General features: G+C 40.7%; 1 protein-coding gene across 11 annotated transcripts in view; it reads left to right on the top strand.

Moving 5' to 3' along the window:
- Positions 1-13,927, top strand: part of EEFSEC (eukaryotic elongation factor, selenocysteine-tRNA specific) — a 163,727-nt gene extending 149,800 nt beyond the window's left edge. For 9 of the 11 annotated variants that reach the window (XM_083795375.1, XM_083795366.1, XM_083795369.1 and 6 more), the window contains one exon: positions 13,070-13,827. In XM_083795375.1, the coding sequence (XP_083651501.1) occupies positions 13,070-13,254 (185 nt within the window). In that variant the 3' untranslated portion in view covers positions 13,255-13,827. Of the gene's footprint in view, positions 1-13,069 lie in introns of all 11 variants that reach the window. The other 2 variants (XM_083795363.1, XM_083795368.1) reach the window with 1 other exon arrangement.
- The last annotated feature ends 2,859 nt before the right edge of the window (positions 13,928-16,786 follow it).

Here is a 16,786-nt window from a genome sequence, read left to right as displayed (position 1 = left end):
TACTTTATAGTAAAGGCAGCACAGTGTGTTTTTTAAATTGTTTTAATTGTTGTGGCCAGTCGGTTGCTGGTACAGCTAAGTGAGCTTTTTTCATGAGCATTTTGTAAATGTGGCAGGCGTTCTCATGAGGCTTTAATTTGAACTTTCTGGAAGTTTGCTTAAAAAGGAAGAGAGGTGAGCAGTTGATGGAAGTTAACAGAAAATAACAGTAATTCCAGATGAAAACGATATATCCCTTTTTTTTTTTTTTTTTTCCAAATCTGCTCTTTCAAGGTGATTTTGTCAGGTGATTTGATGTAGTTCAAGACTGGCATAGGATGCTCATGTCTCCAATGCCATATCCATGTCCCCAGCCTCTAGCGCAGCTCTAGGCACTGCATTGGGGTTTGCTGGCTCATTTCTCCTTCAGACTTGGTGGAAGAAAACGGGGAGCAAAATGAGGTATTTGTGGCTATATGTATGTGCACATGTATGTGAAGAACTAAAGAACTAAAGTTCCATTAGATCATCAAATTAAAAAGTAGACAAACTGGGATGGAAAGCAAGAATATGCTTGTCTGGATGTTCCCTGCTGAGGGTGATTAATACAGTAGTAGACTTTCACTGAAAGCTGCATTCATTTGCTGCAGAAGGTATTTTTAAGAATATTGGAATATTTGAGAGTAGATTTAATTCCATGGGCCAAATATTTTGTGTTTGAAGTTTAACCAGGCTGAGCATCCTGTAACAATAACTGGAAAACATAGTGCCTGCAAAAACAAACCCATCCAGTCATGTCCCTTGGGTGGCCTCTCCTGTACTTTTTATTACACGCCCCTTGCCTTTCTCATGCATCCTGCCTCCCATTTGACTGAGATCCCACCTGTGTATGGCATTTCAGTATGGGAACCTCACCCAGGGACCGCACACCCCGCGAAGCTGCTACAGCTGGGGGTGTTGGAGCGCTCCGTTACTGCGTTCACCGATCTCGGTGTGTGCTGTTGGTCTTGGCAGGCTGCGAAAGAAGGTTGGAGGGAAATACACTGTGGAGCTGTGAACCTGGAGAGCCATTTTAGGGGAGAAGTCTGTGAATAATAGAAAAACTGGCAAACATTTGAATTGGACTTGGTAAAATAAAATTACGCAAATTTCCAGAGTCCTTTTTTTTGTAGGAAGTCATAGAGATGGAATTTATAGGTTATTAAAAGACTGAAAACTTCATAGTAACCCAAGATTCTCATACTGTTTCTTCTGCTCCACCTCCCACAACATTATATTTCCCTTGTAGTAATTAGTTTGAACTTTCATCTGTTTCTGTGGATCAAGTAATTTTTGTACAACTTCAGGATTTTTCTCTATACTTTAAATCTTTCTTCTAAATGATGTTTTTTCATAACAAAAAAAAAAGCCATGAATACATTATAATTTCAATTTTCATGGTGTGTGAAAGATTTCTGCACTAGGTCTTTATTGTTTTTGAAGAATTCATCACCCTAGTTAAGAAGCTTAATATAAATTAAAGAAGGTATTAAGGAACATTAAGACATCAAAATGTGGAGCGTTCTTTTCCTTTCGATTGCTCCAAATGCAAACAAGTTGAATAAAATGCAATCAAAGGGCCTGTTTGGAGAACATTGAGTGGCTTTACAGCTGTGCTGTAGAGAACCTCTGGTAAGAGCATAATTCAAATAAAAAGGCCTTTCTTTCCTCCTCCTAATTCTCTTTGTTGTGATGACAACAGAGTACAAGCCCGATAAAAATTTAATCACCTTATCTTTTTAAAGCAAATTGCATATTTGTTTACACACAATATACATAACATAAAAAAGAAAAAGCTGCTATCCAATCCCCCTCCCCCTTCTAATCGCATTAAAGGCCCTTGCCTAGAAGTTAATTTTTTTTTAAAATGTTTTATTCTTTATTCTGAAGTCCCATTGTTCAGGATTTCTGTATAAAGGCAGCCCAGGGGAAGATGAATATCGCCAAACTTAAACTCTGGACCAGCGCTGAGCAGCAGATGCCTGGGATAAGTCAGCGGTGTTGGTCCAGCTTAACTGGCTTCTATGGTGCCTACTCCACATCAAGAGTTGCAAGCAAGATGGGAGGATTACAGGCAGGCCTGTGGATCCAGCACTTTGATTTGAAGCTGCTTTGTAACGAATTGCCTTTGATTCTGTGGCAGATCTGCAAACCTGAACTTCTTCTGCATTGTGTGCATTTTTGAAAGGCTGCTGTAGGAGAGATTGTACATTGGTACTGTTTGTTGTTGTTGCTGCCTTTTCACTAGGCTGGAGAAATTTTAGTCCCTTTTGTTGAAATCAGAACATTTTTAGTTGTTTCAGAGCATAAGCATTGTTCATTTTGTTTATGTACTATTTTGTAGGTACTGAGCGAGGTACTGACAATAAATCAGTATCTTCAGTGCACTGCTGCATGGCTCTGACCTGACAACTCCCATGCCCAAGTTAAATTTAGTCCCGCCTTGATATTCTATGGGGCTCAGAATTAGGAAAGTTCCTTTACTCGGTGGTTCCTTGAACTATTTCTAGATAACATAGCTAAATTCTTTGGGACATTTTGGTGATTTTCTCCCTCTTGATTTGAGGATTTAATTAGCAAGGACCGTGACTATAGTAAAATTTGTGAAAGTGCCTTGGACAGCAGCTGTCTTAGACTCTCCAAGATTTGACTTACGTTGATGTCTGCATGTTTCTTTCCTTCTCTTGCATCCTGGAAGAGTACTTGTTAGAGGTCCAGTAACACAGATGTGCCTGGTTCCCCAGACCAGTAGTAGAAGCCATGTGATGAGAACGAACAGTGCTGGTGAGGTTGTATGTATCCAGGCTCTTGCAAGTGCAACTGATTACAGGGCCTGATGAAAGAGGGGCTTTTGTCAAGCTGGCTATGTAAAAGTGTTATGAGAAGTCATGGTTTTATACTGAGTTCTACTGCCAGGACTCCTGCAAGGGAACACTGAGTTGTGTGTGAGTACAGAAATCCATTGTGCTGAGTAGTAAGCAGTGAAGGTCAAGTTTTGGCTCTGTATAGCCATTTAGCTGTCAATATTTATTGTGCTAATGAAATCCTGTAGGACTGTGATTCTGCAAAAGAGAGGGTGGATTTTTTTAAAAGAGAATCTGTCATAAGATCAGCTTCACTTTAGCAGAGTCCTGATCCCCAGGCAACCTGCGGAGCAGCAAATGTTTGTCATTGCTAGAGATGATGATCAGTTCTAAAAATAAGCAACCATCCTCCCCTCCCGGTCCAAATAACTGTGATTTTAAGACACTATTCTGTCTTTGAGTGTTCTGAATAGTCTTGGATGTTACATGCTGATCTGCCTGTAATTTTTCTACTGTTGAATTGTAATGAGCTACAATTGTCTACGCTCCCAGGCTTCCAACTACGTTTTGTATATTTATATTAATTTGTTGCCCTTATTAGTTCCATTTTTTTCACAATTGCTTCTGCTGTGTGCTGGGCATTTTCCATGCACTTTAGAAGGCTAGGTTATTTGTTTTGCTTCGTGGTGTTTGAAGAACATTGAAGCACATCATCAGCAGGCTTAGCACAACCAGCTCTGTCTTTGTATTCCTTCCTTCTGGGGGAGCTCTGCCTGCTGGTGTACTGAGAGAATCGAGCATAGCACTTGAGTGTGATCTCAGTGACTGCAGGCACTTTGAGTGACCATCAAGAGAAAACAGTTTATGAATAATTGCTGGTATAATAATTCAGCTGGCATAATTGCAGCTGTTAAAGCTCTGAAAACATACACATAGCCAGTGCAAAAATTATTCTGAAAATCCTTTCCTTGAGACTAATGGGACGGTGTTGGATTAGAAGACAAAGATTACCTTAGTTGCTGTCTTGTAGCTCTGTGAGTTGGTTTATTGTATTGTGTATGCGTGTAATTTGCATAGCCAAGACCTTGTAATCACAGTGCCCTGGAGTCTCTGATCTAACCTGTGTTGGTGCTTGGCATCAGAAACAAAACTGTGTGAAGCCTACAAGCCAGAGCTATGTTCCGGGAGTGCAAAGTATAAAGACTTCTTCAAGAGAGGTGTCCTAGACGGGCTTAGCCAACAGATGGTTGTGGCACGCAACGTAACGGCAGCTGAGATACAGATTGGCCTCTAAGACAAGGTCAGGTTTGGTACTTTCAACCGGTGTGTATTGCAGTATGGCCAACTAGCCAAGAAATTAAGACCTTAAGTGTCACTTCATTTCAGTGTTACTTCATTTCAGAGCTGTTATTTGGGGCTGATGGGTATGTTGGGTTAGGATATGTTTTGGAAAACCCATAGTGGAAACTGCAAATAACGTAAAGTGTGTGGGGGTTTGTGTAGGCTACTTAATGAAGTGGTTACAGAGCAGTGGCACCTGACAGTGGAGAAGGGTCAGGTGCAGAAGCTGTCCTGCTACATGGCTTCAGATGATAGTGGTCCGTTTGTATCCGGTGTTGGGTTTTAATCATAACAAAAAACAGGTTAAAATGTGGTTATGTAATGTATATCTTGGAAATCGGGTAACGTATCCTGAGCGTTTTTCTGGAAATAAATTATAAAACTAAAGACACACGCTCAATGCAATGTGGTAAGCTGAGTGCCTTCCACCTAGATGGCAAGTTTAGGACTATGGAGAGGGTGGGACAGGCAAGGCATGTATAGGGACGTATGGTATTGATAACCATTCAGCTGCTAATAGATTTCAGGTGATACTGGAGCCTGAGCTCCACTTAGCAATATGAAAAATATCAGACTGAAAATAAAGACGCTGACTTCATGCAGAGGGTATGGCAGACTAATTAAAGAAAAAAATCTGTACCAATTGAGCCTATAAAACTCTTCCTGACCTTGAGAAAAGTCCCAGAGAGCTGTGGGAAACTCCAAACTGTCCCCTCTGAACTTTTTTGTGTTGTTGTTTAAATATAGTAACTGCTTTTTTAATTAAAAAGAAAAATTAGATGGCATTTCAAATTGTGTCCATGGTGCCTTGGGGACCTATTACAGTACAAATTACCCTACACTATTTAGTGAGGGCTTGTTTACTATTGTGTGAAGCAAGGGTTACCAGCGTAAGGATGTAGGACAAGAAGGGCCCTTCTTTGAAAGTCTGGCTCTGCACATGAAAGTGACGCCAGCAATTGGAAGCAATTTGTGGAATTGTTTGATTATATTAATTATGGCACCAGCAAACAGTGCTTGGGAAACAGTTTTGTTTTCTTGCATTCTTTCTTGATTGCTTGCAGCAAAAGCCAAGATACAAAATGTGCCTTTAAGGGCTGCCGGAGAGTGCAGTTCAAGCCATTGTGTAGAGTTGGCACTGAGCTTGAAAGGGTTGTGTCCAGCTTGACGTGAGAGCTTTCCAAATACAGCTTTGGCCCCGACTTCACCTAGGTCAGCCTCTTGAATTAAAACGGCTTCTGTCTTCCTCATCAAGGAAGATTAGCTCTTTCTCTGCTAAGTGGGAGCCCATAATGAAATCCATGTTATTTCCAGCATTACCACCTCTTGTAATAATGCCTTTCAGTCTGGAAGCCTGTATAAACTTAACAAATTGATACACAAGACTCAGTTCAGTTCACCACTGAACTGCGGCCCTCTGTGATGTGGTGCGGGGCAGCTGTTCCCCAGTTTATGGGAAAATGTTTTAGTAGTTAAGGATTTCCAACCAGAGCCTACCAAGCTGGAGCTGCAGGAGCAGCTCTGCAGGCTGGCTGTCATGGCAGCGTTTGGTCAGGGCATGCGGCAGTCTACTTCTGCTCCAAGTGGCTGTAAGACTTTTTTTTTTTTTTTCTGGTCTTTGTCATCAAACAATGAATTATGGATATTTTGAGTAGATCCCAAGTGCCATGCTGAGGCATTAGTGTAATTCTCATTTGGAAGGAAGGAGTCCACTTCCCGGTCTCCATGGAGGCTGATTGCTCTCACTGGCCAGCTTCATGCTGTACTTCTGTTAATATTCACGAGCCAGGCAAGGTGATAACGGCAGATCTTGTACCAGCCAAAAGAGAAAAATGAATCTACTCTGGAGTTTGAAAATCAACAGAATATTTCTGAAGAGAGCTGACGAGAGATGTGGGAAAAGGTGGTGCGAATTCAAAATAGAATTAGTGGAGAATTGTGAAGGGATTTACATAAGTAAAGTTCATTGCCTGATCTGTGAAAGTAATTGAAGCTCAAATCCTGAGCTCCTCGGAGTGGCAGCAGCAGGAGTATCCCTTGTTTCTTGAGTGAATCTCTGGTCAACTATTACATTGAAATTGTCTAGGTAATTACATTAGGCTTGTTATCGTGGTGATGAATGCCTAGGAGTAGAGTAGATCGGCTCCAGTAGGAGCACTGCGCTTAAGTCTTTTGGCTAGAAAGGCTGGTGGGTGTTGACCCTGATGTTGGGTAGGGTATTTCTAACTGATCCCAGACTCTAGCTCAAGACCCAGTTTTCATCTCTGTTTTTTCTGATGCATGATATATTAATGACAGGCAGATGGGACAGCAAGTTAGACAGGGCCAGCAGTCTATACCTGACCAGCCATCCAGTCTACTAGTTGTGATGTGGAATATCTGATGTTCTCAATATAGAATTTATGGGCAGAGTAATACAGGACTGTTGTTCTTGGAAGGCTTTAGAAAGAGAGCCTTTTGCTGATCAGCTCAAGTTTTCTTTGCTGGATGTTGGAGGAGAGAAATGACCACCTCAGTTGCAATAAAATCAAAAGTTAAAATTCTGGATATATCTTTAGCAGAGAAGCAGAATTGCTACCCAATAGCATAATATAAAGAATTCAGGCAACAGGATTTTACGTTTTCTGTTCTTTCTTGTGTTATGCTGAACTACAGGATTCTGAAGTCCTGCAGTACCAGCAAGTGCCAGTCATTGCAGTAAGCTTTATTAGAGTGCAGTCTTCCCCCTCTGACACAGCCTCCCTGCATCGGACTGGGGTGGATGTCTCCATGTGGGCCTCTAGTCACTTCTGGTTTTCAGGTCAGCTGGGTTTTGTACTCTGTTAGCAGGAGAGTTGATGCAGGCACACACTCCTTAACTGTGTAATGAGGGTTCAGGCTCGCAGGGTTCAATTTAAGGAAATCCTGAAATTGTGAAAAACAGCTGTTACGAATAATCCATTGTGAGTAAGGATTATCCTCAAACCTTTGCCTCTTTTAAGTTTTGCTCTTTTCTTTCCTTGCCTCAGGAAGAAAGAAAAATGTCTGTCATACTAAAAGGTTACATTTACTTAGGATAAAAATTACTTCTGACATCAAATGTGCTATGTTAACTGGTTCTCTGATGTTCCATCAATTTTTAACATTTAGATGTTGACAGGTAACAAGAAATTGCAGGTTGTTGAGTCTTTTATCTGCAGTAGTCTAAGGAAGTAAATAGAACATTTAGAGAAGGGAGAACGGTTCAGTTTCCCATTGAATCTCTGTTCACAAATTCCTGGATGGAATGGCAGGTTTGGAAACAGTATCAGCAGGTCAAGAATAGTCTAGGAATCTCTGAACTGTGAATGCAAAAAGGAGTATTTTCTGTTCCACTGACTGCTACTGGTGTAGCCTCAATCTTTTTTCCTAAAAGTGTGACCAGAGTTGTGAGCCTTCTCTGGGCCAACACTTTCTCAGCAAACTGCTGGCGCTTGCTGAAGTACATTTACTGACTTTTTTCTGTTGCTGCTGATAGGATGGATTTGTAATTTTGTTCTGGAAGTCAAGTTCTCATGAACCAAGAAACTTGAAATCTTGTAATTTAATTTTCATACCGTTACAATTCTAAATGCCATAAGGAAAATCTGCAATGATCTATGCTAGCTAGTACCTTCATGTTCATCAGTGCTAGCTAGCATGCTTAGCATTTTTTTCTACGTGTGTGCATATGAGAAAGGAAGCTGTTGAAGTTCAGCAAAATAAATGATTCTCCTTGGCTGTGCTGGAGAGCGTGCCCGGGACCTATATTATTACACCTGTTTTCACTGACGTGTTTATCAGTTGCTTAAAAATTACTCCCATCTCTGGCTGGGCTACAGTGAGATATTTTGTTATCTGGCTTCTCATCTGCAATGTGTCTAGCATTCAGTCTTTAAAATCTTCCATTTAAATGTTTAATTATCTTCAAAGGAGACAGGACTATTCTTCAGTATTTAAGAGAAGATGATCTGGGGAAGCAGGAAATAATTTGGAGATGGGAAATCTGAAAATTGAAGTTGGAAAAGGAAAGAGTCAACTGCTGAAATGCAGAATAGCAAGTGGAATTGGGAGTCAGGGAAGAAGGAGCTGGATTTTAGGAGAAATAGCAGAGGCCACCCTTGGCAATCCCTTCAAGGAGTAGAAGCAGCAAAAGAAAAGCCAACAAAGATGACACTAATAAGGAATGACAACATTTACTGAAGAAGGATGTGAAGTAGGGAGATAATGTAAAATGTAAAGTAATATTAAACTTACATTTTTATTTCAGCTGCTACCTGTATGTAGGTGGGGGGAAAGCACAGCAATAGTCTGTCATCCTGCAGTTGGACTAGAAAAAGGAATTAGAAGAAAAGATACTGCACTGGCTTTCTTCCTCTTTCCAGCTGACATAGTAGTCGTAAAAACAAAACACAAGCAAACCCTGCTGGTTACGGACATTTATGTGCTGTATGTGCGTGTTGTGATTTGTGTGCTGGCTGCCACTTGCCAGCAGTCTGGTGTGGAGCCGATCCCCTGGGCCGGACGTGGAGACCTTGGCGGTCAGCAGGGGAGTGTGTAACACCAGGCTCTGCTGAGTCCCTGCTACAGGGACCTCTGATGAAGTTTATCATAAGAAGAACATGTAGTATTAGAGAAACCTTAAAACTTGCATAGATTCTCTTATCTTCATTTAAGAGAAAAGGGGGGAAAAAAAAAGTAAAATAAAAATTGTTTTCCTGTATTTAGACATGAGAACTCCACAATGTGCCATTTCCATACTAAGCTGCTGGAACGTGAATGTTTCCATGCAAACTGAACTGAACTTCTTTTATGAGTAATTGTAAAACTGCTGGACACAATGCTTTCAAATCTGAGATACTGCAAATCATTAAGAAGCTTGATTTATTTGTAAAAACTGTATGAAATGTTGCACTTATCCTGTATTTTGTGCATATGAAACTGTTCTTAGACTTGGAAAATGTTTTTTCCTGATGATGTATTGCTTTTTATTTGAGTTTGCAAATTGGCAGGTTTTATTTTTGCATTTGTTAATGGCTCAGTTTGGATTAATCCTTGAGACTGTGATGAGACCAAGAATAAGAGCCGATATTCTTATTTGGTAATTAGTAGTAGTAATTGAAACTAGAAGAATGAAGTAGATTGAACTGTTTTACTACTAGATTTCCATATCTAATACAGGTTAGTATATACAAGTATATTTTACACAAGACCTGGGTGCTTCTTATTACAGACGTGGTTATGATGGGTGGGAATGAATTTGCTAAGCTTTCAGATCTCTTCTATGCCTCTGAGGACTGCCCATTAATAATATTAATATATAGGTATTTCTCACTGTTGTATGCAAGGCATTTCTGAGAACTTTGAAGCTAAAGTCTTTTTTAACACACGGACCTTTTCAATTTAATCCATTAGCAACTTGGAAAAATAAAGTAATTGTCCAACAGAGGAAGAAAAAAAATCTATTAACATTTGCTACAAATCCGAGTAGTACAGGCAGCACTTAATTAATGGAACAGATTTCTCACTATGTATTCAAGCTAACATAGCTATTGTTCAGGAGAGATTAGACCCTTAATGTAAGTAAGTTAAACTAGACCTCCATCTAAAAATATCCGTCATTTCAGCTATTAAAGGTCTGATGTCTTCTTTGGTGACAGATATATTTCCCTTCATTTCCTTGGTTTTGTAAAATGCAAAGCATGCATTGTGTGTAACGCGAGAAATCCGTGGAGGTAGATGAAACCCCGATTATGCCTCCCGCCTGTCTCTCCCTGCCTGGTCCTTTGTGCCGCTCCGTATCGCAGAACCTCTTCAGCCCTTAGACCTCCTGGCACCAGAGCAGAAAAACAGAAAATGCCATTTGTTAGGGTATGATGCCAGCCACCTAATCTGTTTGCAGAATGAGGGCCATGGGATCTGATTAGGTAATTTAGATACCTTGTGAATTTAATAATACCTGGGCTGCCTTTGGCTCTCAGCCCATAATTTCACGTGTAGGAGCCATCACATTCTTCCATTTCTGTAAACTTCTTACCAGGGATGCCTTATTTGAATCCAAATAGGTGTTAACAGCTGCAGGTGAGGCATTTTTACTTCCCCGTGTTTGGAAGTGGAACTGATAGGTTGGAGAAGGTGAGATTTGCTTGGTTTTAAGTGTTTTCCTCTGTATATGTGCAGTATATGCTATTTTTCTTGAAAAAGACATTTTTCAAGCACGGGGCTCTTTGTTTAGACGCCTAAGAGGATATACTGAGTGTTGGGGTGTAATGTCCACGTCGGGCAGTCCGAGTGCTTCTTGGCTTTACTGGAAGCTTTTGAAGCTCAGTTTTGTCAGAGGTGATTTCATCCTTGTGGCTAGGACTTCGCCCCCATACCGACGCAGCCCTGGTGCGGAGGCATCAGTGCCCAGCAGCCCTACAGCCTGCACGGGAGGATCGCACGGCAGCAGCCGCCTGCCGAGCTCCAGAGACCCGCAAGGGAAAGCTGGCTGCAGTTTTAATGTCACACCTCCTCCCTTCCTCCCTCCTTTCCGTCAATTAGCATTTTTTGAAATTAGTCTCGCGAAGCCTGCTAACGTAAATAGAAGTGTTTTAGGATTTGTTTGCTTTAATTAATTTAAAGTGTGTCTTTCTGAGAGGATTTGGAGTTAAACATCTTTCTTAAACAGCAATGTGCCAGTAACAGCAACGTAGCAATAGTGATAAGACCGAGAAAGGGAAACCAAGTAGAGAGCAAAATAAAATGTTTCTTTGTCCAGAGAAGTAAATGGTCTTCCCAGGAAAGTGGAGGAAACACTGTTCAGGGACACTTACAATTAGGTTGGTCAAAACAGTAGAAAGCATACAATAGGAAATAAATCCTGCAAAGGTAGAGAGCAGGGCTGCATGAGGTCACTCTTTTTTGCTGTTTTTATTTTGGTTTCCTCACTTTTGTGTGTTGCTGTTTTTTCTAGCAGCACCCAGGATGATCTTGGAGCTTTCCAAATAGGAAATAAGTTGCTTTTCATGTAATGGTAAATTATTTTGCATAATGAAGATGGAGTGATTGTAACACTAATGATATTAATGGGATTTGTATGAAAGTGTCCAATTAAAAAAAAAAAAAAAGAAATAGCTGCATCAAACATGACTATACCATATAATAAAACCATATAATAAGTATGTGGTCAGGCCACACCATATCATCTAGTCTGATTAATTGAACCTTACATGTGCAAAGATAGTGATTATCAGACTTCTCAGCCATCGAGGAAAAACGCTCTCAATTATTTCCACAATGAAATAATCATTGCTTTCTTGTATTCGATCTGAAAAGAGAAATCTGCTGCTGCCGTGACTGCGAAACACGAGATCTGCAGAACTCTGTGAATTTGATTCTGCCTTAGGCTGGACTTCTGCAACCTTAGTGTGAGATGTAGTTTGTTTTGTTATGTAAGTTGTGTTGTTTTCCTCTCGTGCTCTTGCATGTCTTGGAAGAAGCAAGACCCCTCTGCCTGTGAAAGTCCCCACGCTGCTGTGCTGCAGGGCAAGGCACGAGGGCTGCTTCAGAACCTCTGGTTATGCAATGGCAGATGGGCAGTTTCCAAGTCTTGGTTCAACACTTCCCTGGTTCCTGCCTTCCCTTCGCGTGGGGCTTGGAACAATTTGCTACTTGACACAGCGGGACAAGCAGGTGGGCTCTGGTGCCACGTCCCCGTGCAATCAGCTGAAAGTGCTCTCTGGATGTGTCTGGAACAGAGCAAATCACCTGCGCTTGTAGACCTCCTGTCTCCAGTAAATCATAAGCATCTCAATCTTTTTGTCAGGCTGTGATATGAGAATCCACAGCTGAATTTCAATATGAGGGGGGAGAAGCTGATTAAGTGTTTGAGATAAGGTTATGTGACACCGCAGGTTAAAAATACCTGAACTGAATTTGGCCAAGTGCCTGAGAACCACGTTTCAGTGTATTCAGGTGGTGCTGAATAAGCTTCCAAGGAGTTTTCTCTCTTCTGCTTTAAGAAAGCAATTCTTCAGGAGTGGTCTTTTAGGAGCTGCATCTTTCCTGTTTTATGGTATTTCTTTGGACTTTGCCATCTTGCATTTCTTCTCTAAAATGTCACCAATGTGTCGAGTCAAAATAAAATAGGAAAGTTTAAGTGAGCCGTATCCATTTACGAAGAAAAGGGCTAGTTTTTATGTCTGGACGCAAATATCTGGAGAAAAAATTCAGGTTGGTTTAGATCCCTAGAGTCATCCGTAGGTTAATTCTGGTTCCCTTTAGAAGTGAGTTATAACCTTTAGCTGTGTTTTAGCCCAAAATTAAAAAAGGGCTGTATCATTTGCTAAAACTAAGCAGTGTGTTTATGGCAAGCCTAGGAGATAGACTAAAGACATTCAAGAACCTTCTCTTTGTATAGGGCTCTATACAATTTCAGTATTTTAGCACTTGTTATTTTTCATTCATGACCTATGTTTTTATAAATACTCTCACTGATGCGAGGAAACTGGGAAATGTGTGTAAATAATAGGAAAGGTCTGCTGAGTAAAAGACCTAGACCAGGCAAGTTGGCCTGGCTTGTTTAAATTTTTGTCTGCATTTAAATACTTTAAAGGCTGTAGAAAGATAGAGCTTAGGGAAGTCTGTTGCAGGGTGTGCAGTAGAATGGGTCTGGGAATGATCATGTAGGAAACTGCACTGGATTTGGGGTTTTGCTGTTGTGAACTATGTCTGAAGGCTTGTCTGTCTTTTCATGTAATTTACCGTAGTCCAGAAGTGATACAGAAATGTAACTTTCCTAATGTACCTGATGTACTTTCTTATTTCCTTTGGTTGGTTTCAGAAGTAAAGTTGCCTATTCATTTTTTCCAGACACACTGAAATGTGATGTTGAGCCGTTTTGTCATGCATGTTCTTGGTTTTTACAGATGGGCTGAAGCCAGAAACCAAGATGCTTCTCACTGCTGCCTCCAAGAAAAAATCTAAGGCAGGGAAGGGAGATGCAAACAAAGAGGATGAAAGCAGCAAGAATGATTCAGCCCAACCTGTTACCATCACTCTTCTCTTTAAAAGATACGTCTTTGACACGCAGAAGAAAATGATTCAATCCTGAGAAAGCAAAGAGGCCTCTGATCACACTGGAAAGACCAGACTCTGAATGAATTCAGGTGGAATGTGTTTCTTGCCTGAATGCATTAGACCTGTTCCTTTGTTGCAGCCTGAGCCTGGAAGCTCCTGCTGACTACGTGCCACCTTCTGAAATCTCTGCAGTCTGGTTTTATTCTGTTAGAATGTGCTTACCTTGTCATCTTTGCAGTGTGAATCTTTACGGCCTCTTGGAGAATGTCACGTGCTGAATGGGTGCATTTGGGTGTGCGTTCTGATAGTGGTGTTCTTCTGGAGAATTGTTTCATGTAATTTAAGTTTGCCACCAATATTGATTTAAATGCAGTCAAGATGTGAATTTCACGTGATCTACAAAGTGAAGCTGATTTGTTTAGGTTTATTTCCCAAGCAAAGTGTGGGACAAAAAGCACACAATATAATAGGTGAAACCTACAATGAATATTTCACATTCCTTCAGCTGTGACTATGTAAGATGCTATCTGAGAGGTGGTATGGATCTTTGTTATAAATGATTTCTATCTAGAAATGTTTTTCATATTAAACATAATGATGCGTGTAACTGAGAGTCTTAATTGTTCTATTTGCTGTTCCAAAGTTTAAGAACCTATCTTTGGTAACATTTAATATAGCTTTTCTGAATTTCCTGCTGGTTCTGTGTTGAATCCTATTCCAGAATTGTTTTCTTTTTTTTTTTTTGTAACCGAAATGCCTTTTGCGTTTGAAAGAAAAAGTTGCCTCTGGAAATAGAGGCTTTATTTCATTAAAATAATGATAGAAGATTGCAGCATAAGCCTTGTAAAATGAATATCTCCAAGATGCTTCAGAAACCATTAGTTGTTTAATGGGGATTTCATGGCTGCTTTAGTTCTTCCTCTTAATTTCATGTTCTAGGCTCATAAAAAGGAGGGCATTGGCAGTATCCCTTTTTTGTTATTTACAAAGCATAGAACACCATAACATAAAAGCTAACACTAATTCCGCAGGTATGGAAGCTGCAGTCTTGAAGAGAAATCAGGTTTGATAACATGAAAAGTGTTAGTTCCTGCCTTTTGAATAAAATATTTACTTCTACTTACTGATGTTAAATTGCAGCCTGCGACACATTCGGTGGAGCCAGCCATGGGAAATAACTTAAGTGTGTTAGTTGCGCATAGAAGTAAGTGCAATAGATCACTATACTCATTTATCAAAGTGTTATTCAAATGCCCATCAATAGGTGTGAATCCATCGTGCTAACATAATCCTGTTTTTTCCCATTTTTTTGTTTCCTTTTAATTTCCAGGTAACCAAAGTGGGCACGAATGGCAAAAATATCAGCTATTGAGAAGATGTTTACAGCTGGACAGTCTTGAGACAGGGCGTCTTGTGTCTAAACTAGGTTGATGGTGTCCCTTTAAATCAGAGCAGAATTAGTGCTGTGTGGAATAATCCCAAACAGTTTCTGCTGAGTGAGTCCCAGCAAAGCTTTAACACATCCCATAAGATTATGGGGCATGCTTTCAGTGTGATCCCAGAGGAATTAGGCAGGCAACTTCAGCTGTGGCTTAATGTGACTTGTGCTGCCAGCCTTGCTGGAAAATGTATCCTTCTATAATGAAAAAAGATGCATTTCACACCTCTGTCACTTCTCCTTCCCTATTTCTCTTCTCTTCCCATACACCCCTAAAGGCAGTCTTCGGAAAGAATATTTATTATGTTATCTTTCTTTTAAGCCTTTATCAAATCCAGTTTTTTATCCTGCACTGTTACCTCTGCTTAAGATACTGCAGTGATGGAAGCTAGAGAAACAGATGACATAGAAGGAATGCCATTATTACCACACCAGGTTAGTCTAAGAATTACTGGTATAAAAAAATCTCTCATTAAATGCAAAATCAAAAGTGAATTATTAAGGATCTTACATTTTTTATCTCTATGGCTCTAATGTCCTTGCCAAATTTTAAATGGGTGACCAAATTCTGCCAACTCTGCTTAGAGTTTTGGAAAGAAAAGGGCCCTGATGCTGAAGGGTATCATGCTGTAGGATGTTGTTGGCTGCTCCACAGTTGCGAGCCTTGCACTTGCAGGTCTTGGTCTTTCTCGTTTATAAGGCATTTTTGAATAGTTCTGGAGAGGAGTCGCTATGTCCTATAAATGTAAATAGTGGTAGCTATTTTTACAAAACATTATCTGATTAATATTTTTCCTCTCCACTGCTGCCTGCCTGTAGCAGCCTCAGTGACTCAGTTGTTATGGAACTTAATCCATTTGGAAACTCTTTAGTGCTGAACTCTAACTGCTCTGCAGGCCTGTGCTTGGCTGAAAAGTCATCTGGTGTGGAGGGTCCCTCTGTTTGCCTGGGGTACTCCAAGGGAGGGAGCAACAACAGCTTCCAGAATTGTACCTCCATCCCTTTCTCATCCAGTCTCCTGTAATACCCTTTTTAATCTTTCCCCCCATTTTCTGTATCTTCTTTAGCCTAGAACATGAACTCACCATTGTTCTTCCATCCCCCCAGTCCAAGGCCTAGCTTCCTCCCCAGTGCTCCCATTTCCCACCTTTGCTTTCTGCTTGTCTGTGTTGTGGCTTTGCTCCTGCCTCTGGAGAAGGAGATGTAAATGTGGGTGCTGTCAGGGCTGCCCCAGCAGGCGTTGTGAGCCCAGCCTGGCAAGGAAGGCTCTTATCCTGCAGCTTATCCCGCTCCTGTGTGGGGTGAGTAACTGTTCAGGCACTTGGGCTTGGGGCAGAGGTCTTGTGGGCAGTTACTGCTGACCCAGGAGCAGCAGGCTGTGCGGAGGCACACGTGCCGTATCTCTTGTGAGTGCCTTCACCTGCCACCATTTTCTGCCCCAGTGCTTTGTTGTCCTCTGTGTAAAGCCCCTGTTGCAAAGCCCCATCCTTTCATTTTGCTCCCCTACCAGAGATTTGTGTAAGACAGACAGCTGGAGAGGTATCTGTCGAAGGCTGTTTTGTTTTGTTTTGTTTTTTTCCCCAATTTTAATTCCAAAAGGAGAACTTAAGTGTGCCCAAGAACTTTGATTATAATGTGCTATTACTGCAGATCTCTGGCTGCTGTCCTGAGGCTGTTGGATACACACTCGAAAAAGGGTGAAATGGTGGAACAAAATGATTATGGGAAAATCAAAGCTTTTAAAGACATTTGTAGGATGAACAGATGTTCAAACATTCTTTTATTTGGTTTCCAGACAGACGTGGAGACTTTCCTTTCATCCTTTTAATCAGTGCATTATGCTGTAATTTGTAAAAATGGCATTAAAAAAATATTAACAGGGTCATATTGTGATCTACTGACTCTGTGTCATTAAGCCGTGAAGTTAAGAACAGCGACTGGGAACAGGGGTTAAATGTTGCAGAATGTAATGTACTAGCAGATATCGTCAGGCTGTGTTATAATGAATCCAAAATGGAATAAAGATGTAAGGAGTTTTTTTAATACTACTAAGGTTGTCAGTGTTGCAAAATTAGAAATTATTATGGTTGTGCAGATGTTCAGTGAGTAATACATCTTTGGGTTAGTG

This window comes from Anser anser, assembly GCF_964211835.1.
Source record: "Anser anser genome assembly, chromosome: 12".
NCBI lineage: Eukaryota > Metazoa > Chordata > Aves > Anseriformes > Anatidae > Anser > Anser anser.
This window is presented reverse-complemented; position numbering and strand designations above follow the sequence as displayed.